This window comes from Harpia harpyja, chromosome 16, assembly GCF_026419915.1.
Source record: "Harpia harpyja isolate bHarHar1 chromosome 16, bHarHar1 primary haplotype, whole genome shotgun sequence".
NCBI lineage: Eukaryota > Metazoa > Chordata > Aves > Accipitriformes > Accipitridae > Harpia > Harpia harpyja.
In genome coordinates, this window is record NC_068955.1 from 19,511,096 (window position 1) to 19,538,812 (window position 27,717).

At 43.6% G+C, this 27,717-nt stretch overlaps 2 protein-coding genes across 6 annotated transcripts; one reads left to right on the forward strand and one right to left on the reverse strand.

Annotated features, from left to right (window-relative positions):
- Positions 1-386: 386 nt before the first annotated feature.
- Positions 387-15,908, reverse strand: CALCB (calcitonin related polypeptide beta). Of its 3 annotated transcripts, none has more exons than XM_052811837.1 (4): positions 4,632-4,748; positions 4,185-4,316; positions 1,164-1,349; positions 387-843 (listed from the first exon to the last, which is right to left on the reverse strand). In XM_052811837.1, exons 1-3 carry the CDS (start codon positions 4,715-4,717, stop codon positions 1,190-1,192), a joined length of 378 nt encoding a protein of 125 aa, XP_052667797.1. In that variant the 5' UTR covers positions 4,718-4,748; the 3' UTR covers positions 387-843; positions 1,164-1,189. The 3 variants fall into 3 exon arrangements, with proteins under 3 accessions (XP_052667797.1, XP_052667796.1, XP_052667798.1); XM_052811836.1 differs by having other exon boundaries at positions 1,164-1,352; XM_052811838.1 differs by lacking the exons at positions 387-843; positions 1,164-1,349 and adding exons at positions 2,771-3,308; positions 15,752-15,908 and having other exon boundaries at positions 4,632-4,727.
- Positions 15,909-17,259: 1,351 nt separating this feature from the next.
- LOC128152789 (vitamin D 25-hydroxylase) lies at positions 17,260-27,592 on the forward strand. Of its 3 annotated transcripts, XM_052811420.1 has the most exons (6): positions 17,302-17,414; positions 19,600-19,745; positions 20,500-20,641; positions 20,922-21,554; positions 24,547-24,876; positions 26,179-27,592. In XM_052811420.1, the coding sequence occupies exons 3-6, from the start codon at positions 20,635-20,637 to the stop codon at positions 26,352-26,354; spliced, it is 1,146 nt and encodes a 381-aa protein (XP_052667380.1). In that variant the 5' UTR covers positions 17,302-17,414; positions 19,600-19,745; positions 20,500-20,634; the 3' UTR covers positions 26,355-27,592. The 3 variants fall into 3 exon arrangements, with proteins under 3 accessions (XP_052667381.1, XP_052667380.1, XP_052667382.1); XM_052811422.1 differs by lacking the exon at positions 17,302-17,414 and having other exon boundaries at positions 21,358-21,554; XM_052811421.1 differs by lacking the exons at positions 19,600-19,745; positions 20,922-21,554 and having other exon boundaries at positions 17,260-17,414.
- Positions 27,593-27,717: the final 125 nt, after the last annotated feature.

Consider the following 27,717-nt stretch of genomic DNA (forward strand, 5'->3'; position numbering starts at 1 on the left):
TTAGACAAAAATCTACAAAGCACGTAAGGCCATTTCATCTGAACTACATCCTGTATAAAAACATTTAGTCTTAACCCACAGATGATGAAGTTTGTGTCTATGGCTTTATTAAATCTAACTGTGGCTTCTTTTTACTTTTCTAGCAGAAGTCTCATTAAGTGATACCTTTTTGAGCTACTGCTTTATGACCATATATAAAGGCAGCTATTCTTTCTGTTCTGAACTTTTGACTCAAATCCTAGTATTTATCATTAATAAAGCTGTAGCAGATCAATGGGCCATCTGATCTGCAATGATGTTGGGTTAGTGCCAAATGTTTCCTTAAGTGTGTTCAAATGAAAAATCAGTTTCTCAATCCAAGTGTATCTAAAATACCTTTTTTTTAATTTTGCATAAATTCACAAATTATACAATATTGAAGTGTTGGGGGCGTTTTTTTAAACATACTGTACAACCAGGTTAGTTAAGTGTTTTACATCAAGGCATAGCACACCGTATAATACACATATGCCTTGCCAGGCAGCTGTTTAGTATAATCCCCAAGTTTTGGCAGTAGTGCTAGGATTAAGTAGCATGGATCACATATAAGCTGGAAGATAAATAAATAATAGATGCTGTCACATTTTATTTGAAATAGAGTTGCATATAAAAAGAATATACAATAATTTAACTTTAATAACTAGATTCTCTTGTACTATACATAACAGAAGTGTTTTCATTTGTATTAAATAAGACATTTTCAATATTAGGATGCAAAATTAATCTTCTTTTCGGCTGTCTTGATTTATGGAGAAGAGTTGCTTTCGTTAGAAATTGAAGTTGAACTTTCGGTTTCATGGCAATCTGAAAGAAATGAACCCAGAGTTACCGATATGTTGATAACGAAGCATTAGTGATAACATAAGCAAATAGTTCCAACCAAACTGTTGCATTTAGATGACTAGCATTGCAGTGCATTAACTAAGCAGAACATCTAGGAAAGCTCTTCTTCACAGTCCAAATATGCTACTGGTATATTTGTAACATCTTTTTTTTATACTGTTACTTGCTCTGCTTTCTCAGAGATTACCACTGTAGGTCTGTTACTCATCCAGCAAAACTAAAATTCTGATAATGCCACAGGTTGCCTGCATTGCAGATTCAGTTTATCGCAATATATTTACCATATTCACATTATCATTCAAGCTTTTTATATTTGAATGCTTCTTCTTCGCCTGCCAAAGGCCTTGGATCCCACGTTGGTTGGTACGAAGTTGTTCTTGCCCACTGCTCCTGACCTGCTCAGAAAGTCTGCCAGACGATGGGTCACACAGGTTGCTGTGTTGCATGCCCTCTTCTGTGCTGTTACGCTGCTTTTCAAGAGGAAAATAAAGAGTTAGTTCCTGAAGTACCCACCCTGCAGACAATGAAATGTCAGTAAGGGATGCTACGCCTTAGAAAGATTTTTCCAGTAGAAGTAGGCTTGCTGTGCAGCCAGCATTTGCAACTTTTTTGTGCACAGCTTACACGCTCTAAAAGATGAGTCTTTATGTTTTTCTAAGCGTCAGTCTCAGTTTACAAAAGGTGGCTGAGCCCTTCCTTTCTTGGGCAGTTGGACTGAAGACTAAGCCAAGCCAGATTTTCAGCAACACCCGAGCCGTTGCCTGCCTCCAGCAAGTCATTATAACCACCAGAGAGGTGTTGAGGAGGTCCGGGTCTGGAGCGTTTACCCCATCCCCACTTCCTCCAAAAGCTGAGATCTGTGTTTTGTTGGTAGTGCCGCTGAAGGACAGTAGCAGACACTGCTCTTCAGCTTCTCACTTCAACACCTATGCTCCACGGTGCCCAAAAAACACAAGAAATCCTAGCATCACTGACGACAACAGGAGATGTGTCGGTGACTGCAGTAGGGCTGTACCTGCGCAGCAGCTCACCGGCTGCTTTCAGAGCTGAACCACGCATAAACATACTGTTTCCACGTATTTAATGGGAATGTGGGATCCCCTCTTTCCTGGGGTTAGACCTCTGTCTACTACAGCACTTCACCATGGGAGTAGTTCACAGACTTCAACGGGATTAGTTCTGTGCTCAGAGTTCAGCCTACAGCTAAGAGTTTTGCTTGATGGGGACTTCAAGGCATACACATTCACACAGTCCTTGCTTGAAGAATTTTCTACTAAAGCAATGACTTTTCTTGCAGTAGGAGGTATTTTTTCCCAGATAATATTAATAAACTGTCTTGTAATAATACTTAACAATGAATACCGTTCATAACATCAATGCCAATTTTTTGGAACAGGCCTCTGACTACAAGACAGATGCAGTGCTGCAACAGAAGAACTGCAAAGAAATCTGGTTTTGTCCCTTAATTTACAATTCACCTACATTATATTGTCTTGAATTAATAAAAATATTTTAAAGATACCCGAGTTTTAAATATACTAGTGTAAAGCAAGAAGGAAAAAGGAAAAGAACACGAAATTCTTACCTGGAAGTGTTCAGTACCCAGTTTTAAACAGGATTACATTTCTAGCTTGTTTGAACAAATCTGTATGAGCCTTTCCTGATTCCTTTGCTTCTCAGGATCCTTACTAACAGGATTGCGTGTATGCCTGATGACACCAGTACATATGAACGTATGTGTATAATTTCAATTTCTAAGTTCTCCTTCAACTTTTCTAGAAATTAGTGGCATTACCTCTCTTGAACATTAAGACAACTTGTAAAATTTTGCTAGCCTTACCTAGAAATCTCACATTCTAAAACAAGTTATTAAACCAAGCAGATCTAATCCTTATAGAAAAATAGGTTTATTGAACAAGTGCATGGGCAAGCACAAAAGAAGAGTCTACTTGTACATTTAGCAGCCAGAAATAAAGAGCCTTGTTTAGAATTTTTTTTAATCAGGGTCTAAGGAAATCGCTTGAAATGTCAAGGCAGTGCTGTTCATTTTTATTTTTTTTTTTCCCTAGCTTGGTATGTACGTTATGTTCTCTGTCTTCCTAACATTAGGTCCATCTCAAACATTCTCTGTCGAAAACAGAATCAAAAGAACATAGCAAAGTTAGCAATCAAAGTTAGATCCACATGCATCAGGTTAAAAAAGGGAGAAGGGGAGAAATAAGCATGTCTAGTTGTTTCCTAGGGGTTCCCCATAGTTTGCATAGCGTTCGTGTTCCAGGTCACTCAGCACATTTCGTTTCTTGCCAGGAGTTCCAGCCCCGACGTCAGTGCGAGGGTAAGTTTGCAATTTGTGCAATTCTTGAGACAGTTTGCCCAGCACACAAGTACTCAGACTGGCACAGCGTTTGGAAATAGGTCTATCCAGGCTGCAGGGAGGAAAAAAAACATGCCCAAAGGGAGAGTAATCTCAAACATGCATGTTCATGCGTTTCTTCCCTAGATAAATATCTACAGTTAGGAAACTAAAAAAAAAAAAAAAAACAGCCAAAAAAACACCCCAACAAAAACCCCCAAACAAATCAAAAAACCCCAAAACAACCAAAACCCCAAACCCTCCACATCACATTCCATGCAACGAAAGTTCATACAAATGCAGTCAGAAGGAAAACACTATTTTTCAATGAATTCAACTTTGCTGAAAAGCAAGTTCATTAGCCTTTTGGATGCTCAGAGTCAGAGGTCAGGAAGTTTTACTTCCCATTTATTCAGCATGCTGTTCAGTCTCTCATACATCACCACCATGCTTTGCAATACAAATCCTGTTAGGATAAAGCAAATGCTTTTGCATGCCTTTGGTCTACGGGGGAGAGCGGCGCTGCGCTGCGTGCATTAGGGGAACGCGTCCCCTCTGCCAGGGACTTACCATGCCTTACAACAGCATGCACTTTCACGACAGAGAATCCAAGAGTGACTGAATGGCCCCTAACACTCCCACTAGGAAGACATACCTTGTGCTGACATATTTTAACATAACCCCCTCATTCAAGCTCAAATCGCCCTCCTCTTTCAGTTGTAAAAGACAGATAGAAGCAGGTTAACTAGGTGGAAACCATTCTCCTGATACCAACATTAGTATGTCTCAGCAATATCATCCTTTACCAGTTAGGTGACCACAGTTAGTAACCCCAGAAAAGAAAAAAATCTTGACCTGCAGAGGGTCTGCTCAGATGGCTTTTGCTAAATATCAAGCACATAACATTTCCCCCATCGCCCTTCTCCTGCCCCAGGACTGCAGTCCTTACCTGTTCCCCTCAGAAGCTTGCTCCAGCTCTTCTGCTGTCATCTGTATGAACTCTTTCACCAGCGCATTTAATAACCTCCGAGCTTCGTAATCACTGAGCGTCACTCGATCTGTTATGGACTCCAAGCCAGGTCTAAGCAGAGGCAAGCAAAACAGGATGAATAAAACCCAGACTGCTGCAGAGAGCCACACACAGGAGAGAGGGGTTTGTCAGGCATTACGGCATGTCACTGACACCGTCTTTCACTGGTGTGAATATGTAAACCATCCTTACGCACAGCATTAGGCGTTTTATATATGTAATAAGAAGCCACAGTGTCAAAAATAGCATCAAAAGAACGCACCTTTCTCATTCAATGTAGTCTATTGCCCTCCTAGACCTCTAAAGAATATTAAGTATTTTCATGCCATTCAGATACAGCACTCAGCAACAGGACCAGCTCCTTACCTGACTGGGGCTGCCTGGAAGCTATCCATCTGGCACACAACCAAGGCATAAACAGCAAGGAAAGATGAAATCTTCAGCATAACCATGATTTCCTCTCTACAACAAAGAGGTACATCAAGCAATGGCTGTTTTCCAACCCTCTCAGTCCTGTAAGTTCTACTAAAGAGGTCACAGTTTCCTGGCCACAAGTAGCACAAATACTAACAGCTTTTTTTTTTTAATATTACCTTTCCATTTCTTCTGATTGTTGCTATTGTGCTTTGGTTTTCTCAGAATCTTAAGGTAACTTAGCAGTATTACAAGGGATAAAAATGCAGCTTTTCAGAGCTGCAGCTCTGTACAGCTATCTGCATTCAACTTAATGCAAACATTCCCTCAAATTGGCAGAAAACGCGTTCTTCTGACTGACTGATGCATACAATGTCATAGTTGGTGTGTCCGACACAAACAGCACCGTTACGGGATATGAGTCACAAGAAAAAAATAAGTGTTTAGCGTTTAATATTTTTAAGAATGAAGTGCCACTGTTAGCACTTTACCTGAAACTGCTTGCTTCTTGGCAGTTAGCACACTAATATCCCAGTTGAGATTACACTATAAGAATTAATTAGTTAAATTTCAATAAATATTTCTACTCTGAAACCAGAAGAAGGTTAAGTTAAAAATTAATCATAACAACAAAACCTGTAAAAAACCAACCCTGTGATTGAAGATATCTGCTTTGAGATGCACCTCTTGTTCTCAACGCGTCAGTGTCTTAGACTCAAAGGGGCACATCCTTAACTACCACGTCAGCTTCACTTTTGCTAGCTCCCAGTTCTCGGTGCGCCTCACGGGAACGACGAGGCACCTTCCAAAGGACGTCCCGCTTCCCCACGGGTGCCCGGGGCGCCCGGACCGTGCCCGCCACCGGGCAGGGCTATGCGCGGAGAGCCCTCCTGCGTGCCTGGCGGGACGGCCCACGTCGTGCGGGCGTGGGAAAGGAAGAGAGAGACAGAGAACTAACTTTCTCCCCCCTTCCCTGGCTGGCTCCCTCGCACACGCGTGTGCCCGCCCGTGCACACGCACACGAACGAAGGCATTACGGCCCCCTGCCGCACCCCGGGGGAGAAACGGGACTCACGCGACCCGCCCCGGAGCCGGCCCCGGGGGGCGGCGCGGTGCTTACCGGCGGCGCGGAGCGGCGCGGAGCGGCGCGGCGCGGAGGAGGATGCCGGTGTCGCCGCCGACCCGCGGTACCACGCACCGCCCGCCGGCTCCCCTTTATACCTGCCGCCGCGGCAGCCTGCGTGGGCGCCCGCGCGGGCCCGCCAGCCAATCACCGCCTCGGCCGCTCGACGAGGCCCGCTCCGCCATTGGGCGCCAAAGCCCGGCTCGGCGGTGACGTCATGCCCCGCTCCGTGAGCGTCCCATTCACAAAAAAATCCGGCGGGGGGCGAGGCGCCGCCGGGGGCACTGCGGGAGGGAGGGGGGAGGGGGCGGCCATTCACGCCACGCGGCCCGGCCCGGCCCCGCTCCGCTCCGCTCCCCCGCGGGACCGCTCACGCGTGGCGACCTCTGCAGCAGAGGGACCGCATTGCAGAGCGGGGCCGCTCCCTCCCCGGGATTTCCCCCCCCCCCGCCCCCCCAAGGGCCGCCCGCCCTCCCCGCAGCCGCCGCGGCTTCAGCGGGGAGCCCGGTTGTAGCCAGCCGCCCTCCCGGCGCCCCGACGGCAGCTCCGGCCGGGCGGGCGGGGGTCCCGGCCGGGCGGGGGCCGGGGCCGGGGCCGGACAGGGTGCGCGGCGGCGGGGCAGGGGCAGCGCTGACCCCTGCCCCAAGGGTGCACCCCCGGAGCCCCTCGCTTCCCCGGCCGGGGAGGGGGCGCTTGCGGCCGGCGCCCCGGAGCCAGGGACCCTCGGCACCTGCGAGCAGCCCCGCGGCGGCAGCGAGCTGCTCTCCGCGCTGTGCGCTGCCGGGCGGCCGCACCGCCTCCCCCGCGACGGGTCCGCGGCGCAACTCCGCGCTCCGAGAGGAAACCATCATCCTCATCATCACCATCGTCACCACACACCTCTAGGGGCAGGTGCAGCGCCTTTCCGTGCACGGAAGAGGCAGCGGGGAAGGGGGGGCCGCCGCCCGCCGGCGGGGATTACCGGGCAGCTGCCCGCCGCCCCATGCATCACCCGCGGAGGGCCCTTTGTCACGGCGCGGGGGCCCTGCACCTGCCCGCGCAGGATGTTTGCCCCGGCGGCGTGTTTGCCCAGGCGCAGCAAGCCCCCGGCCGCCGCGGGGCGGGGGGGAGGGGGGGGGAGGACGACGGACGGACGACAACGGCCACGGGGAGACGCGACACGACACGGCGGTGGGAGAAAACTGCTGCCGGCCGGAGCGGGCGCGGGGAGGGGGAGAAGGGGGCCGGGCGGACTGCTCTGCAGCGCCTGGAGGCGGAAAGCCCCTCCACCGTCCCCCGGCAGCGCCTTTCCCGCCCGCCGTAAGCCGCAGGGCGTTTGCCGAGGGCGGCGGCACCGGCAGGCCCCGCCGGTGCGTGTCCCCGCGGCGGAGGGAATGCCCAAGCGCTATCCCGAGCCCCGGCGGCCGCCGGCAGCGGGCGGGGGGGCGCGCAGGGACCGCGCCCGGAGGAGCGGGGCGGGGGGGGGGAACGCTGACCGTCCCCGGGAGCTCCGGCCCGGCCCGGCTCCGCCCGTTCCCGCCCCGGCCCTCGGTGCTCCGCGTCGCCGTGGCCCTGCACCGTTCCCGGCGGCGGCGGGCACCGCCCGCGGTAGCGGCGAGTAAGGCCCGCGCCGCGCTGCTGCGGCCGCTGCCGGCGGGGACACGGCAGCGAGCGGAGCCCCGCGCACCTTGCGCGGCCGCTCCGCGGGACAGGCGCCGAGCGCAGCTGGATCGCTCGTTTCGCTCTGCGGGGACCGCCCGGCGCTCCTTCGTTCGTGTTTTTGCAGAAGGCGATGTCGCGGGTCGGTCCCGATGGCGGGAGCCGTGCGTTTCACCGGGGGGTGTGAAGTTGGGGAGAACCGCGGGGCGGGTGGTGTTTTGTTGCTGCGATTTTAGCTTTGAAGTTGGGAAAGGCACACGAACATAACTGAAAACGCCCGGCGAGTCGCTGATCAGCCGGTGAGGGTTTGTTCTTGCCGCCCTCGCTGCCAGCCTTTCGGGGTGCCGGCACCCGCTCAGCCCCCCCCGCCCCCCGCCCCGTGTCCCCCTCCCTCCCAGCGCAGGGCGGCACACCGCCGGGTCCGCGCAACTCCTCCGCGCTCGTTTTGCAGAACGACGACTGCAAAACCGTTCAGTTTTGGGGGGGGGGGGTGTCTGGGCTTGGTATTGTGGGTTTTTTTCTAACACGTCTTCGTAGCTTTTCCTGAGTTACGGCCCTCGGGGGTGGGGGAGGTCGTGCGCTCCCACCCGCCGAGCTCACCGGCGGTGATGGGAGAGAAAGGAGCACGGCGGGGGGGGGGGGGGGCGGTGCGGGTCTGGGCACAGCCTGCGGGGCTGTGACGGGTCCGAGCTTGCTCCGTGCCCACAAGCACCATCGGGAAGCTCCGAGGGAAGGTCTCTCCGCGGAGACCCGGGCTCGCCCCGCCGCAGGCGCTGGCGGAGCGAGGTGAGGGGTGCCGCAGGACGAGGGGTGCCCCTGCCCCGGGGCTTCCCCCCCGCCTGCTCCCTTAGCTCGCTTTGCGGGCCCCGCTGGCCCCCTCCCTGGGAGGGGGTCGCCTCCTCCGTCCCCGCACAGGCACATTTAAAATTTCGTTTTAAATAGCAGCTCCATCGCACGTAGGCTCGTCACGGGAATCCCCCGGGAGAAGGAGTTTAAGTATTTGATTTTAAAGCTCTTCCGTTTCCAGGACTCCTCCTCTCATTTTTAAGCTAGTTTTTCTGCGGTTGCATTTACGAGTGTTAGGTAGCACCCGAATAAACGGCTCAGCATCACTTCTGCTGTTTTAATGTGACTTGTACAGCTACACCGACAGAAATAAAGTGTAGGAACTTAAATGACCGGGCTTCCAGTCAGACTTTTCTCTCTCTCTCTCTCTCTAACTCCACCGTTCCTTTCCTCTTCCTATGTTATCAGTTAATCATTCACATTTCCTTTGGAGATTTATTTACTCCTTGTCCGCACAGAATATTCCTGGTTTAACCTTAAAAAATCCAGACAACTCTGTTGTAATAGCAGATTTCAGTTCTTCAGGGAGGAAAAAGTTAAATTTCATTTTGTGGTTGATGCCAGTCAGTTCAAGTCCTTTCCTTGCCAGTGCGACTCAGCCTCAGGCTGGAGCCTGTAGAATGCAGTGATTACATGATTTCAGATGCCAACATTTCTACTTTAAGCTTTCACAGGAAGAAACGTAAATTTAAAGCAACAGGTATGAATGCCAATAGATCTACTTTTGTGCACGTATAGATGAAATAGTACTTGGATGTTGGCAAGCTCTTTGGCTGCTCCATGCCAGAGCTAATGGAGGGACTCCCAGCTGGAACGCTTGTCCTATTTTTGCCCCTCAGCAATACGTTATCTGGTCTTACCAGATACATTTTCTTTTTGCAAACCTCTCTTCCCTTACACGTAAGAGGGAGAAGCACAGTTGACCAGTTTGTCTATTTTTGTAGCTGTAAAAAAGGTACAGGGTTTTCACAGGATAATGGTCTCCTGTCACTAGATAAATCCAAAACTAGAGGTTAAGTATTCATGGAACAACTAGCACAGAGGGGTACGTCTGAGCACTGCACTAGGAAGGCAAGACATTTTACTGAAACAATCTGTTCCAAGGAACTTGTTCTGCTTTTTTCAGTGGCTGCTAATATATCAGGTAAAATAATCAATGGGTATAGGATATTTTTTTTTTTAAAGAAATCAGATGATCTAATGCAACCTGCAGCTCCAAGTAAAAGGAATTTCCTCTTCAAAGAATTTTATTTAAATTTGTAGGGAATAAGAAAAATCTGTCCTATTTTAAAGTGACTTTCTTTCTCTACACTACATACAACTTCTTACAATATTCTACTGTCTGATATTATTTAACCAAAACATTTTAAAGTGCAACCATTTTTTCTACTCTAAATATTGCCATTATTTCAACAAGCCATAGACACTGTAGTGAGGTTCTTAAATGTTACCAGCTGACATTCTGTTAAACAAGAATTTCACATTTTTATATTATGTTGACATTTTTGTTCAATAATAAAATGTAATTCTTCAAGACAGACAAGACTGTGAGCTGCACAGACAAAATTTCCATTCCCAAGAATGGTTCATATCTGACAAGAGAGGACCTACAAAAAGGAAAGGGTAGACTGTGACGATGCCATGATGCACAGGCACGGTAAGTTCTTCACAAGGGAGGTGAGCATGATTCAGGTCTCTGCTCTCTCTAAGCTTGTTCTTCATAGCACCTAATTAAGTCTTTTGTACATAAGGACAATTCATGATAAAACCAGCTGTAAAAACCACATGCTTTTCCTTTAGGAAGAGAAGCTGGGGAGGTACTTACCTGTGTTTCTGGTGGATGCCTAGTCTCCATGAATGACCAGAAAACACTGCCACCCAAGAAGACTCTACAAGCCACGTCAGGGAAAGTGAGCACAATTGAGCTGCTGTGAAAGCATCTTTCCAATGTTTCATTGTAATTTGTTCTGCAGAAAATGATGTAAGCTAAGCCAGAGTTAACAAGATCGTGCTGTTGTAAAAGCAAGCTGTATATTGCTTGTATATCGTGCTTAAGGCCCAGGAGGTAATCCTTACACTCTACTTGTTGCTGATAAGATCTAGGTCTGCTAGTGTACTGTCGTGGTTTAACCCCAGCTGAAACCAGGACATGTACTCTGTTCAGGACAGCATGCTATACCTCAAAAAGACTTGGGCAGGTTGGAGAAAGTCCAGAAAAATACCAGTAAGAGTTATCAGAGATCCCATAACACAATTTAGGAGAACAAACTCTAAGATTGGGGAAAGTGTTAACAGAAGGAAGTACTATGGAGGAATGTGATAACAAAAAATACAAATACTTGCCATGAAGCAGTAATAATCTACACTCTGGTACTATATTCAAAACAACAAAAATATATGGGTTTAAAAGGCAAGAAAGGGGATACCACACGAGAAAGCTCTTTCTACAATTGAGATTAATGACATATAAGAATAGGTTGCATTGCAGTTATGAGTTATGGCATATCTTTCACTGGAGGGTGTTATGGCATGGTAGCCTAACATCTATCAGGAGTTACATATATAGTTGATATGCTCTGGGGAAGGAACATAATCACCTAAATATGCTCTCTTCATATCTTTCACCTCCAGTTTCTGTGATTCTGTAATTTTAATAGCTAAGAGACTGGCTTAAACTCTGAAACGTAACACCTTACCAATCATTCAAACTTGTTAGCATTTGCTTTTGCAAAACTTACATCCCCAATTGGTCTAATCCTTTGCTTAATTCTGCGTCCATAGCCTCCAGGAGGCCATATTCAAATTTAGAATAAGCTCACATCAAGCTTATCCACACAATATTTTTTCTATCCATCTTGTAGTTCGGTTTGAATTCGGCCCAAAAATGAAAGCCTCTTTTTTATAAAAATGCAGTACTTTCCTGAGAACCAGAACACCGATATAGATCCCAACACTAAAGCGTTCCCTTTTTAATGGACGTTAAATCTGGATTTAGGTTGCTTCAGTGACTACTTTTAAGAAAGTGGAACTGCTGTTGAACTAATTACTGAGAAAATTATGAATCAGTCTGGAAGCAAATTTTCTTCCAAAATGCCTTAGAAAAGCTTCCAGATTGATGTACGGAAGACATTTTAAACAGAAGATCAGTGTTGCATTGTTTTAATCTCATTGAAACATTCCTACTGAGCTTTTTTGCTCAGTAGGTTTCGCAGCAGTTTCACAGCAGTTTCCCTGTATATGTTAAAAATCCAGTGCAGAATAATATTTCAAAACAAACTGGGCCACGCTGTCCTGCACTGAGGTTTGCTTGGCAAGGCAGAAGGGGCAGACCACAAGGAAGCTGGCTATGGCTCTGCCATCTTCCGTCCTGCATTAAGGCAGCTCAGCCTCTGAGCAGGTTCACAGAGGCCCCAGCCCTATCTCATGCTACCTGGCAACACGCTCCCACCCTCTGACAATTGGCAAAACTCAGCCACGCTCCAGCCAGACCCTGTTCTGTCCCAGGCTGCACCTCCAATAGGCTGACAAGGGGAATCCCTCAAGAGGAACTTGCAGCTCACCAAATACAGCCAGGGTCAGACCTGCAGCATGACCGGGGTAGCACAAAGGGGATGAACTATGGAGGAAAATCTCACTCTGAAAATATTTCAAAATCAGTACCTATTTCCACTCCAGTTTTATGCATTCTGCAGGTAAGATAAGAGTTGAACAAACTCCTTATATGGTAAACAACCTCAGCACAGAAAACTAACGTTGTTAAGCAATAGCGTAGTTATAAAACTTTGATTTGATTGCTTGCACAAGTGCTATGCTACTATCTTGCATGTCATCAGAGCATGTCAGCAAAAATATGGTGAGAAACTACATCCTAAGTCCTCAAGTTAATCCCATGCTTGTTCTTTACAGGTTATAAGAAGGTTGGAAGATCTTATGTCATCATTTCATTCTTTGTCTTTGACAGTAGTGAGGTCTGATTAAGCCACAGGGTAACTTAGTATTTTTCTCAGTCCCTTCCAAGACCATTCAGTTGTTCTGGCAGTGTCAGGCACTACAGCTATACACCCCTGCTGTTTCCAGCACTGCCCTCTGTGTGAGGAGGACCGTGCGATTGTTTCTCAGCTGGCTGAAAAATTGTGTGATTCTTGACAAAAGGAACTTGTGCGAGGGCAACGATATAGCTTGTACCTTCAGCTAAATCGGGGATCAAAAAAGGTCTCTCTCCTTTCAGTGCAGGTAAATAGTACATGAAGGCAAAGGCTATTACAACATAATATTTGGTAATCTACTTACAGCAGAGTTTCTGGGAACCAACAGTCATATGAGACTATCAATTAAAAAGATAAATTTCTAAATTTATGCATAAAATTGACCAAAGTATGCCCTGAAAAAGTCAGCAAATAAATAGCCAAAACTATTTTTGAAGTTACAGTCTTTAAGCCAGTGTCATAGCTTTCTGAGTCCGCCTGACAAACATAGAATATTTAGGCACAGCAGGACTGTGATTAAGGAAAAGGGTTTTTTTCAGCAACCAATCACCAAATTCACAAGGGAAAATACTAGATGTGTTTTTCTGTTTCAGCAAATGTATAAAGCACCAACATCATTATAGGCTTAGCTAAGGAGATAATTGTAACATAGAAATTGATCATTCACTATGATGATATAGGTGTGTTAAAAAGAGCTATGTACGTGTAATAGATAATGTCTGCACATGACTCTAAACTTGTCAGTGGGCTTACGAAATTGATTTCTTCAGTGAGAAGCATGCCTATTTTGCATACACCTATACAGATCTCTTTCTTTGCCCTGCCCTGCCCTCAAAGAAAAGGAGCAAAATCTTTGCATTTCTGGCTATAAAGAAGTTCTTTTCCTGTATGACATTTTATAAATAATGGCATGACTTTACTGGACAAGAGACATTATTATAGGAATGAAAAGCACTTTAGCCTGATAAAGGTTTACCTTGTTTTCTAGAAAAAGTGCAGCAACGATGTCAATGCTAAAGAGTAAGAAAGCCGAAGCCTGTTTCAAACGAGCTGAATACAAGTTTGAGAGATACTTAGTGGAACTTGGAAACTACTTAATTTTTCTTCCAAGAGTGTAACGGAGTTATCATCAGGATCTTAATACTGTTACTAAAAACCAGCCACATCTGTCAGTGTATTTCTTCAAAAGTCTAAGCTATGTATATGTATGTGTAGTCACTCCCTGTCAAAGAATTGCTTTCTGCTTTTCTTGAGAAGACAGGAACACAATCATTTCCTGTTACTTGATTGTCTCCAACTTATCCTTACAGAATTTACAATGCAAAGTAATTGTAAATCTTGATGACTAGAATGTTTTAGAATTTAATAAAGATACATGCTTTAATGGGTTTCTTTACTCAGCCGTCATTTTTTATAATTGAAATCAAAAAACCTTTACTCATCCTATGAGTTTGCTCATTTGATCATCTGTGATTAAGATGAGTAAAACCTTCCCAAAGAAGCAATTCAGCACAAGCTGCCCCCACACTTCTGAAGGAATGAAAGAAAAAAAAAAAAAAAGGATAAAGGATCAGTCAGAAACTGGCAAGGAATCCTGCCCTTGGATAGCCTGCCATTGGAGTCTTGCATCACTAAACCTGCATTCTTAAGTGATTTCATCTGTCTACAAGGGTTTATTTATCACTTACTTTTGACAACTTTCAGTCATATTTATCCATGCTGGTCCTTTCGTCCTCCATTTAATAATGCTTACTTTAGAGGTTCTCGGATCTATGATCTTGGCTGATTCACCACCTTTTTGCATTTGGCTTGACCAAAAGGGATTTTACTGTTCTGCAGTCATGCTCTTCAGTTTCTCTTCCTCTGTTACAGTGGATAACACTACCGTCTCTTCTCCATCACCAAGGCTCAAACACTATGGTAAAGTCAGTTTTGCCTGTTCTCTCCCCTGCTTGAAGATAATTGTCAAATCTTGTCTACTTTTTTCACGATACAAGTCTATTCCTTCCTTTTTAGCCAAACATTTGGACTTTTCTTCTGTATCTTTTTTTCTCTTCTTGGGTCTCTCCTATGCTATTTTCCCCCCCTGTTTTTCCCCTTCAAAATGCTTGCTGCCAAAACTGTCAATCACCTTTCCTTTCTTACACAGATGCAGTGGAAATCATGACCATCTAAAACTTCGGGTACATGTGAAATATTACACACTTAAATAACAGAACATTGAAGATAAGCAGTAAAAATCAATCAAAGCAGTAGTACCTCCTCTTACATTTCCTCAGACACTTTGAGATGCAAGTATCATCTTATCGAGGGGAGGATGAGGGGAGGAAAGTATCAACTTCTTTTTTCCAAAGACAGAAGCTTACGTACATAAATGGTTTACATCCTTCTAACTGAGACTGCAATAATAACCGTATGCATATACACCATACTGTACACCATATAATTGCATGATGTATCTGGCACATTAACATTTTCACTCCCACTATAATCAACAGCAATTTCATCTTGCAAGTTAATTCTGTATAATACCTGTAGTCTGTGAATTACTCTTTCTCACTCTGTTTTGAAGTGTTTTCTGACCAGTGAGTCTGTGTACCTCTATTCACCTGAATGTGCCGAGCTAAAGTGTTTGGACACCCCCTCTTTGTTTAAATGTGTGTAAGTAATTAGGTTTAAATCTATCTGTTTGAGTCTGGCACCTCTTGTTTTAATCCTCGTCCATCTCTCCTCATTCTGCTCTGGCTGGAGCCAAGCTGAGGTCCTGAATCTCTTGCCCTCTGGTGAGAAATCTTAAGGCACTGACATTGAAATACTGACATTTTTTGCAGGTATGGCGCAAGTAATTCAGTTAAGACACCAGGCAGTATCATACTGGAAGAAAGGATGAAGAAATAACTTGAAAGAAGAATGAAAAAAATAAACCTCCAGCAGTGCTCAAGCTCTGGCAAACTGGGTAAGATTTTGATACAGGATGCTGGCATTGACACATGCTTTACGGGCATTTTGCAGCTAGGACAAAGAAAGATGCTGAGGCAAATCAAACTGACTGCTTGTTGCATGAAGATTCACCTGAAAATCAGAGTCTCTCACTGTACTGACCCATGGAAACCAGCCCAGACCCTGGTCCAGCCAACCAGCCTTCAGTGCATGACAACACAGGGACATCGACAACTCCGGCTGAGAAAACTGGGTCAGCATCATTGCACTTGCCTTCGTTAAAAATTACTGGTGTGTTGTTCTGTAATATACATGGGACATTTATCTTTCCTCCTCAAACATGAGCGAGCACACTCTTTGAATCCTGTTCTCCTTTTACACTTCATAGCCTCGTGCTCTATTCAGCAAGCACCCAGATAGCCAGTTTGATTGCCCTGAAGCCTTGCAGATACCTTGCAACCAGATTGCCAGCCAAAAAGCTACACTTTGTAATTTCCCAACTCGCCTCCTTCTTCCCCTGTTGTACCCATAGCTCTTACCTCCTCTCTGTCCTCCCAAAGCGATGGCCTTTGCTGTGTTTGAGTTCTTGACCACCTGCCTTCTGAGCAACATCTGGGGCCCTCCTCAGCTTTTGTGCCATGTACTCTCAGGTCAGTATCACCACATTCGAAGCAGAATGTCCCATCGCAGGAACGTACTGAGAATTAAACATTCAACAGTTAGATTATCAAGTACATGGTGCATTTTGATCAGTCAGGTTATTAACGAACTTCATCAGCATAAATTCTTTTATCAGTTTAGATCTTACCAATGTTTTTACGAATCTACGCAGAGATATTCAGTTGGATTCAACATAGAAGAAATCTCAAGTTGGAAACAGCATAGAAATTTTAACAGGGCAGGAATGCTTCTGTTGCGCCTAAAATTGCTTGTAAAACAGCAGTAATGGAATAGCAAAACCAGTGCAAGGGGAAACAAATCTGAGGTTTTTATAGTGTTTTAGCAGAATGCCCACTGCACAGCAGCATTGCTTTCTTAGCTCTGCATGATCTTGGGTCTCTTCAGCAACTCAAGCCCTCTTTCCTGAGGCGTCATCCCGCTGAGTAACAATAGCCCTTACGCATTAGCTATGTGATTTCCTCGCTGCTTGGTCACAGGAAGAGGGAACATGTTCCTCCCTGGCCGCTGCAGCACCCTGGCATGGCCGTTAGCTGGGTCGGATGACCAGAGGCCAGGCTGCGCAACACAGGGAATGACAGCCACCACGCGTGAAGCTGCCGCGCACCCGCCACCAGGAGTCTGCAGATAGGCAGGGTGAGGTTGGAAAGGGCAGAGCGGGAAACGCAGCGGGATTTACCGGCTCAAAGCTCCCCAGACCCGAAGAGGCTCTGGGACGGACATCTCAGAACTGTGGATTTTTGCTGCTGCAGAGACTTAATAGCGAGCAAGTAACTGCTGCTTTTCTCAGTTGCCAAGGTCAGGGCATGAAGCACACGGTCGGCAGTGGTTTTTCAGCACTTCATAAACCCGGAAGGAGCAACTTTTCATATTATTCCAGGCAAAAAAAAGAGGCAAAACCCAACCCGCGTGGGGGCCGAGACCCCTTTTCTGCACTCCCGCAAGCCACAGGAGGACAGACCCTTCCCAACGCTTCCCAGACGGGTCCGGGCGGGGCGGGCCGCGAGCCCGGCACGAGCTGCCAGCCGGGACCCCCGCAGCGGGCACCGGGACCCCCCTCCCACCCGCAGGCAGGCAGGGCGGCGGGGTCGCCGCCGGCCGAGCCCGGCCCCGCTGCGGGTTCGCGCGGTGCGGTGCGGTGCGCTCCCGGCCCAGCCCGGCCCGGCCCGGCCCCTGCCTGACGCGAAGCGGCGGAGCCCTCCGCAGGCCAATGAGCGCGGGGCGGCGCGGCCGCCGCCCAAGGAGGGCGGCGGGCCGGGGGCGGCGGCAGGAGGAAGCGGCGCGGCAGCGGCGATGTGGCCGGTGGCGGGGGGCCCGGGCGGCAGCGGCGCCTGCCTCCTTCTCCTGCTGCTGCTGGCGGCGGCGGTGGTGCTGGCGCTGGTGGTGCGGCAGCTGCTGAAGCAGCGGAGGCCGCCCGGCTTCCCGCCCGGCCCCGCGGGGCTGCCCCTCATCGGCAACATCCACGCCCTGGGCGCGGAGCAGCCGCACGTCTACATGCGGCGGCAGAGCCAGATCCACGGGCAGGTACCGCCGCTCCGGCGGCGTCTGCCGCCTCCTCGGGGCCCTCCGGAACGGGAGCGGAGCGGGGCGGGCCGGGGCCGGGGCCGGGGCGGGCAGCGCTGCCGGCGGCAGAGCCCGGGGGAGGGGCAGCCGGGCGGGCTCTCCCCGTCCTGGGGCTGCCGCGGAGGAGCCCGGACCCGCACCGGCAGCACGGCGCGTCCGGCCGGGGGAAGCTGTCCCGGCGCCGGCCCGGAGCGGCTGTGGGTGCCTTCGCCCCGGGGCGGCTGTCGGTTACGCGGCCACGGGGAGGAGGCAGCGGCGTCGCGGGCGGAGCACCCCCGCCGGCTAACGGGAGCCGGGGAAAGGGCCCGGTACCCGCTCGGTAGCGGGACGCGGAGCGCGAGGCTCCGGCAAAAGCGGGGCTGCGGTCAGCCCTTGCCGTGGGAGCAGGGGCAGCCCGGCGGCAGAGGAGAAGGGCTTTTCGCCTCTCTTTTGCCGGAGCTCCCTCCGGAGGTCGGTAGGGGCGGAGGGGAGCCGCCTGCGAGCCTGGCCCTCGCTTTTCTGCTGTGGTTTTGGTACAATGCTTACACTGGTGTCCCGCTGCAGATGGAAGTATCTCGCTTGTTTGTATCCGTGAGTCTTGGACACGCCGAAAGGGCTTAAAATCGACAAAAGTACAACCACCAAATAGCGGGCACTTGGATAATCCAACGTTTTCACTGAAAACACGTTGCTTCAAAGTACCTTCAGTGGGATATTTGCAATACTTACAGTCAATTAGTATAACTATATAAGAATGGATTTTTTCTTTTTTTCATACTTGCTTATATATCAGGTGTTTCTTTTCATCAGCCAGTTTCAAGCAACCAATCTATTCTTACAAACTTAATGAAAGTTAAACCCAAACTAGATCTAGCAGGGAAAGGCAGGCAGGGGTTAGCATTTGTAAGCGTGTATGTGTACACATACGTAAACACACACGTAGGTATGTTTTGGGTAGCAGCTGGCCAGCCAGCGCACACACCCTGGCCAGCCATTCAGCGTGCCTGTGCATCTCCAGACTGTAACGCCTGTGGTGTTTTACGTGGCAGGATTATCACTGGGGTCTCTGAAGGACTGAGCTTTGTGTCCAACAAACAATCGTTTGTCTAGAAGAATCACATCCTTCAGACTGCTAGAGGTGTTTAAATATAACACCCCTAACAAGCAAATAAAACTGTTGCTAGAACTTAAGTCCATTAAAAGCTTTTGTCCAGATCATTTATGAAACCTACAGCACAAACAGAATAAGTCACAGTATTGTCATGAATGAGAAGCAAAGCAATGTGCATGACTTAAAAGCATGCTAAATGGCAGGAACAAAAGGATAATATTAATTTTTGTTTCAATTTTTTTGGCAATAGAAAAAAGTAAATGTGTTTCAAGCAAAATACTAGGAGAAATAGAATGGAAATAGGAAGGAAAACATCATCAAATAAACTAAGCTTTCTACTTGCCTGGAATGCTGTGTGTAGTTTTAGTCACCTGCCATCAGAAAGGATCCTGCAGAATTTGAGGGAACTTGAAGACAGCATATCAGGATTTGTGGGGCTCTGGAAAAATACAATGAAAGGATTTTTTTTTAAATTATGTATGATGTAGGAAGAAAGAAATAAGCTATGATCTAAGTATGCAAAACTCACAAATGGTTTGCAGAAATATTTTGGGATTGTCATCTTGTCACATAAAAAAGAAGAGCCATTATAACAGTGAAAAATACCAAGTTTGCTAAAACAAAATAGTCGTAGAATCATTTAGGTTGGAAAATACCCTTAAGATCATCGAGTCCAACCATTAACCTAACACTGCCAAATCCACCACTAAACCATGTCCCTATCACCACATCTACGTGTCTTTTAAATACCTCCAGGGAAGGTGACTCAACCCCTTCCCTGGGCAGCTTGTTCCAGTGCTTGACAACCCTTTTGGTGACAATGCAGTTGTCACAGAATGCATAATTAGGCTAACACTATTTCATATTGTGGAGGTCAATAGCACTGAGATGAAGGAAAAACTAGAGATTTGTATAGGTAAAAATACAGATTTATAATGCTAAGAAAAAGTATGGAAAGGGATAACAGGATTTCAGTCTTGAGTTTAGCCTCGTTTTTAATTTTTAAAACTTAGGTTAAGATTTTCATTTTGTTTATCCTGTATGTGCCTTCTGCAGGATGTATTGCATCTTTCTCCAAAGCATCTAGTGCTAACCACTTCTGGAAACGGGAGATGGGACTAGCTGGGCTATGCTGTCATTTGTTGGCTGTCATCACGGCTCTCACTTCTATCATCTGATGGTTCTTTGGGAGCCTGTGCAAAGTAAGCCGGTGTCCAGTTTCAGAGGTAGAAAGGACTGGGTGCAGCTTGGTTGTCTTCACAACTGACACCACTTCTGTGCCTGCCATTGCTAAGTGACATGTTGGAAGTCTTCGTGTTATGAACTTGTAGCTTCAGTCATAGTGCCCTTAACCAAATTAAGCTACTGGAATTTACCTTTACTCAGGCAGGGAGGAGGAGCAGATACAGTAGTAAAGCTTTCCTCCCTCCAGTGAAAATCATCTCAGCAAATTAGGAAAGTAGACCATATATGTACTTTGTTTCTAGTTCTTATTTAAAAACTCTACCTTATATCCAGTAATGTTATATTATATACTTATAAGTATATACTTGTATCTACTAATGTTAGGGGACAGTACATTTTTTCTGAAAAATGTGCCTTGTTGTACCAAATTAATGGTTTTTTAATGGCCATATGAAAGCATCCCCAGTCCTTACTTTGGAGAGCTGGTCATTTTAGGTGCACAGCAAAGCACAGAATGTAGTGTGGGCTAATTTACTTTATCTTTTGACAGAGTAAATTAGCTCACAACAGACTCTACTGTGTAATGCCACAGTTGTATCACCTCTGGTTACCTGTATGTCCTACTGAAGTTTATTCAAGACTGTATTTTGCATTGATGTTTAGTGCTGTTTTACTTTTTCATTACTTGTTTTTACTTGTTTTCATTATCTGTTCTTAAGATTTGATTGTAATAGCATTTTACAATTTTTATTATTTTTTTTTCCCCCAAAGATCTTCAGTCTTGATCTTGGAGGTATATCTGCTATTGTCCTGAATGGCTATGATGCAGTAAAAGAATGCCTTGTTCATCAAAGTGAAATTTTTGCCGACAGACCGTCTCTTCCCTTGTTTAAGAAGCTGACAAACATGGGAGGTAAGTACTAACGTCTTTTATATAAAAATGTAATTTTTGTCCAATAGATGGGTTTGTGATCACATGAAACATTTGCTTTAGCTGTTTTCTCTACTTCTTTATCTCCTTTCATAAAATACTTGATGCTTCTTTAAAGATATTGTTTGGAAAGGATTGTCACTCTTGGACTATGTTCCATAGCAAGATGTGTGTAATTTTTTGTCTCATTAAATAATTTTTATTATCTTCTGGGGGAAAAATAAAGCGTTTCATAAAATACTGTGTCAAAATATTTTTTCAGGCTTACTGAACAGTAAATATGGCAGAGGATGGACAGAACACCGCAAATTAGCTGTAAATACCTTTCGAATTTTTGGATATGGTCAAAGGTCCTTTGAACACAAAATTTCAGAAGAATCTATATTTTTTCTTGATGCCATTGATACATACAAAGGCAGACCATTTGATCTTAAGCACTTGATAACAAATGCTGTTTCAAACATTACTAATTTGATTATTTTTGGAGAACGTTTTACATACGAAGATACTGAATTTCAGCACATGATTGAGATTTTTAGTGAAAATATTGAATTAGCTGCTAGTGCTTCTGTATTTTTATATAATGCTTTTCCTTGGATTGGTATCTTGCCATTTGGGAAACACCAGCAGCTGTTTAAAAATGCAGCTGAAGTCTATGACTTTCTTCATGAGCTTATTGAACGTGTCTCTGAAAACAGGAAGCCTCAGTCACCTCGACATTTTGTAGATGCATATTTAGATGAGATGGATTGCAATGAAAATGATCCAGAATCTACATATTCAAGAGAAAACTTAATTTTCTCTGTTGGAGAACTCATCATAGCTGGCACAGAAACCACAACAAATGTTTTAAGATGGGCAGTGTTATTTATGGCTCTTTATCCAAACATTCAAGGTAAGAACTTTGACTTTTTGAGGAACTGATACACTTTGCTATTGCAAATTTAAAATGCTTTTTCAAAGTGGTGCAGTGATCCATAGTCATAACCAAAAAGGAAGGTTTGTATATATTATTCTATTGTATCATTTACCAAATATACTATGGACAGAGGCGAAAAGCTTATTTTATATGCAGGTGGAGAGGATATCAAAAGTCTAGTATGATGATAAAATTTTAGCATATTATTTTGTGAATACATTTTCATGAAGCTTTAATATTTTTAATAAAGTATGTCTAATATATTTAAGTTTAGTGTTGTGATGCATAATATTGGTTGGCAGATGTACTAATCTAGGTAGTTAATAAATAATAAGCAAATGCAATTAAATATGAAATTAATAAACTAAATGAAAAATACAAAAACATCAGCAAAAATGTAAATCAGGTTGTGGTTAACAGTTTAGGTATCATTCCTTTTTATCCTTAAGTGCCTCAATTCACAGTAGATTTACATATTATAGACATGTATATTTATACCTTTGGAAGAACAAAAATAGCATATAAAAATAAAAATATGTGTTACAGTCATTCTGAAGCAAGACAGCAATAGATGTTTGAATATCAGCCCAGACATTTTGTGTATAAGTTTGGATTTAGAAGTGAACAGTCACGTTTCTTGTTTCACAGCCTCCACTTTGCTTTTCCTATCAAAACCTTGGTAGTGCTTAGTTCAACTAGGGAGTTTCAGTATTTGGAGAAAGAGTGGCCTAGATAACTTGGAAAGTTACTACTGATACTTTGATCAAAGAATATTGCTCTAACATCAATTTCACCATCATTATCCTTTCAGAATGGGGATAACAACATTACCTATAGCTATAAGGCTCTTATGATCTGAAGTTCTGCATAGGAACCAGATATCTTTGTGTATGAAAGATGGTATTTTCTTCTTATGGTAGTAGGTGCATGACTGTATACCTTCTGATTTTCTCAGCTAGAATAATTTTTAATTGAAATTGGGTGCACAAAAAGCAATTACTATTTTAAAATTAGAGATGAAATTTTATATTTATATTTAAGGTAAATGCAGCTTTACTTGAAAAAAAAGAAAATTAAAATATGATAATAACGTGTGTCAAGGCCTGGCATGCTATACACAGTGAAAATCATTCAGATTAAATAAAGAAGCTGATGCCAAAGCTCTTTTGTTGTGCTATTATCATTATTTTAAGTCCCATATTCACTGAGATGGTTAAAATATCTGGCTAAGCAAATAGAACAAAGTTCGCTCAAGTAACTCCCGAAAGCCATAACCTCTTATGTATTTTCTTATTTTCATTTACTCAACTATTTTAGTTAGTTGATTAATTAATTGAACAGGAAGAAACTGATTAAAGATTAAAAAATATGAAAACTTTCTTCTAGCCTAGGATTAAAAGCAAGATCTAACATGATTTGAGTTGTTAATTTTAAAAGCTTTGAGGGACATACTTAAGAGAAATACATAGCTTGAGCTCACTAAGTACAGCTAATAATTTTTTTGTGGAAGCTTAAAACTGCGATTGCTATTTTTAACCAGTCAGCACATTTCAGACGATTTAAAACAAATGAGTTTAAAAAAATTAAATGTTGCCTTTATGCTTCTGAGTTCCACTGATTCATCTATATGCTTTACACAGTATAATAAGAAAATCTACCAAAAAAGAAAAGCACTTAATAAAATGTAAAAAAATTGAGTCTGATTTTATAGGTACTTAAGTTTTAGGATGCATATATCCATTGTCCATATTTTAGTTACAAATATATTAAGTGCCATAATTAGTCAATAGGATATATTTATGCTTTACATTATAAAAAAAGCCCAAATGCAAAAAGGTCCACGTATATCAAGGTTTCTGATCAGTCTGTCCTGGCTCACAAACAATATTCATATCTTAAACCAAGAACAACCTTATTCCTTCTCGATTAAGATCTGACCAAGATAGTTTTTCAATAAGGATCAAGAAAACTTTCTAGCTTTGTGTCTCCTATGCATTGGCCAATTTTGTAGAGATCCACTCACCTAAAATAATCTTCTGATCTCAGATCTTGCGATACAATGAGTTTCTGAATTTGGATTCAAAATCAGTTCATCTGGATAAAAATAAAAATTAGTTACCTTTCATTTAGTTAGACTTTCTTTGTCCAAGTATTACAATATACACCAATACACCACTACATCACAGAATGTATTTTCACTAAGCTGCTTTTTACCTCTTTATTTTGATGTGAAACATTGTCACTTCAAGTTGAAAAACCTGGTGATTCTGGTAGAATTTTTCTGCCATTGTCCAGACTTTCATTATTGGTTCCACGTGAACTGTAAAAGTCCAGCTTTGTTTTAGTTACGAGCTGTTTGGCAGTTTCAACAAAGAAAGTGTATGAGGAAAAAGAAGATTGAATGCCTTTGAGATTATTTAAATAACCTGTGAACTTAATTTTACAAACAGGTTAAAAATCCGTAGTGATTGAATTTGTTCCTTTTCAGTTAAATTCAGTCTCCTGTCCCTCTTAACTCTGTGTTGTATGAGTTATTTTGAGTTTAAGAGTGAATGATTTTGCACTGTGACAATTCTAAAGAATCATAACAGAACTAGACAAGGGAAAGTTCAAGTGGCTAATTTCAGTGTTATCTGTGTTCACTCAAGTATTTAATGTACTTTATCTTTGCACTCTTTTGCTTGTTTCTTTAGTTTTGAAGAGCTCCAGAAATAAAAATATACACAAGCAAAAAAAAGTATGTTAAAACACAGTTTTGCTGAGAATACTGGTATATATGCTAGTAATAATTCCTACTAGTGGGGTAAGGAATATAAAGTCTAAATTTAAAAGCTTATAAGCTACTATATTTTATATAAGATATTTCACGTTTCAGTATCCTTTTTAAAAGTATATATTTTATAGCTTAAATTAAAAAATAAAGGATATTACATGATAAACATCAACTTTTTATTCCTGTTCCTAACAGGGCAAGTTCAAAAAGAAATCGATTTAGTCATCGGCCCAAACAAAATGCCTGCCTTAGAAGAGAAATGCAAAATGCCATACACTGAGGCTGTTCTACATGAAGTTCTAAGATTCTGTAATATAGCTCCGCTAGGTATTTTTCACGCAACTTCCAAAGATACTGTTGTGCGTGGTTACTCTATTCCTGAAGGCACTACAGTCATTACAAACCTCTACTCCGTTCATTTTGATGAAAAATACTGGAGCAATCCAGAAGTGTTTTGTCCTGAGAGATTTTTGGACAGCAGCGGGCAGTTTGTCAAGAAAGATGCATTTATTCCTTTTTCACTAGGTAAGAGTGATTCCTTTCACTGTTCCTTTTCATAAATCTAGAAATGTGTAAGTGATGGCAATAAATCAGGAATGGACAGAATGATATAAAATATCCACAGTTCTGATGAAACAGCCATTTGAAAGATATTCAATATAATGCACTCTGGACATAACACATTTTAGCATAATATCTTTTATATAGATGAGCTCATTATTATATATAAACTAACAAAAAAGCACAATGTCATCTCAGTGGTCTATACATTTTATATCATTGCAGTACATTAAATGTTATTGGTTTCACAATTAATAGTCATTTGCTGCTAAAGTTATTACATACAGGTGATTTACACAACCAGCTTTCAAGTTTCAGCACTTAAATCAGCACCAGAAATTGCAGATTTTATTCAAAACTAGCTTGGGTGTCAGCACATAGCATTGCATTCTGTCCTGAGGAAATACTCTGGCAGTCCTAAATCATTATGGATTTGTCTTTTGATGCCTGTAAGAGTGGATAATTTACCTTGTGTATGATTTTCAACCTAAAAAATTAGGTGTTACATATAAGCTAACTGCCAGGGCTACCTCTGCAGCCCTTAGAAAGACATAGCCTTGTGTAGAGGGTGACTTGGTTTACTTATCTGGGATACTCTTTCTCCAAAAAATAGGAGATAAGACAAGACAAGACAATTCCCTTGGAATAGAGGCACAACATCTAAATGGCCAAAGTTAGATTTGATGAAGTCCACAAGTTAGATTTGATGAAGTCCACCTTTATTGTGTATTCTATTACATTTCTTTTTGCCTGTTTGATCTCACCAGTTCTAGATGTTATCCATTCATCTGTCTTCCACAACCACATTTATTCCCTGTAACTAGTCCTACACGGAATGGGAACTAATATTTAAAGGCATTATCCAGACCTGTTTCATATCTTTCTACTTGCCAAGTCATAATAATAGCCAGGTAATAATGACTGGCAGTAGATAAAATTAAGAAAATAGTAGGGGACAAAGGCTGAAATTCACAGTATCATTTTTTTAAAACATCTTCTGTCTAGATTGGCACTTCAAGACAAGATAAAGTAGCTAATAGCTTATCTAAATAAATTTGACAGAATTAGTTACTATGGCATTTGTGTAGCAAGAGGAACAAACCTGTTTCTTGCTGTAAATTATCACCTAGCCTCTCTTACAGAATACTACCACCAAGTTCATATAGCTCCTTTTAGAACACAGAAATGACCATTCTTATTCATAATAAGAGTGAAAATGTAATTGAACACATTTTAAGTCTTTTGAAAACCTTCTTTTCAATCCAGGAAGAAGACATTGTCTTGGAGAACAGCTAGCTCGAATGGAAATGTTTTTGTTTTTCACTTCATTACTACAACGATTTCACCTGTGTTTTCCTCATGGCGTGATTCCAGATCTCAAACCAAGATTAGGCATGACATTACAACCAGAACCATACCTCATCTGTGCGGAAAGACGGTGAAGAGAAGGGTCTAGATTGTGGATCAGGTGGAGCACAATGCTCCAAGTTGCAGCTGAGGATCCACTTTGCCTTCTATTTCTAAATGCGTTCATGTCAGAAGAACAAAAATTTAAAGGACTTGCAGATAAATTTTGACTATTTGTGTACAAGTTACTAGTTTCTTTTTACTTCGTTTTCACAAAAAAATCCTCAACCAAAAACGTGAAGCACATCCTGCATTTAAAGTTGATGTTTTCACTCCAGAAGTCTGTTTTGAATCTAACTTCTGATTCAGCTTTTACATATTTAATTACTTAGCAAGCCATTTTACTTTGAGAGGATATTTTTATAAGCATGGAGAATATGGCTCAAAATGTTTATACTTGGATTCATCTGTGGGAATCTCATTTACATTATTCCAGCAAAGCTGTTCTTTATAATTCTCCATTAATTTTACATAGCTAAAAAGGTTTTAAAGGTATCTATTTAAATTTCTGTAACTCAAAATAAATTATCTTTTCCAGCCTTGAGAAACAAATTGTCTATTAAAGCATTTTAATCCTTCCTTCTCCTTGCCCTGTCTTCCCAGTTAGTCATAATTTTCTAGTGAATCAGATAACTGTGTGAATTCACTTTTAAGATCTTTTATGGCTTGCTTCTCATTTAGTAACATATACCGTTTTCAATTATTGCCATACTCCTGACAATTACAGCAGTCTTTTTTGCCAGTTTATTGTATTTCTAGACACATGTCCTCCATTGTCTCCCAACACAAAGCATTATGTAATGATTAATCTCTGCCTAAGTAGTCTGGAAAAAACAATGTTTGTGTTACCAGTCACATGCAACTATACTACGAGTCATGAAAATAAGCTGCTCATGAGTCTGACCAGAGAAGAGACCTTTTTGGGAGGGGGAGTGGAGTAGGGTGGGGAGAAAGAGATTTTAAATGGATTGTAAGCACAAGTTTTACGCATAACAGCTACTCTTGACTTCTGCCAACTTCATTTTTTATTCTTGACAGCTATTGCTTTTTGGTTATTGGTAGATAAAGATTTATCCGTGCAGGCCCCAGAGAAGAACCTGATACTCTAGATGTGGTATGCTCAGTCCCCACTATGTGGGGAGAAGTAGGGCCTCAGAATAAGGTTCAGAACAAAACACACACTGAGCAAGCGGCTATTTAAGGACGGCTGAATATTAGACCTTGCTCTTTATACAGCTTATGCTTCAACTTGGAGCTGCAGGAAAAGTTCAAAGGCAGGAATTGGTGTTTTTCTGCTGACCTGATGTTTTCAGCTTATACTGAGCAGAAATACTTTCTTTCTTCTGAAATAGCAGAAGAGGAGGATCAAAGAGAGCTAATACCAGTCCACTTATATAA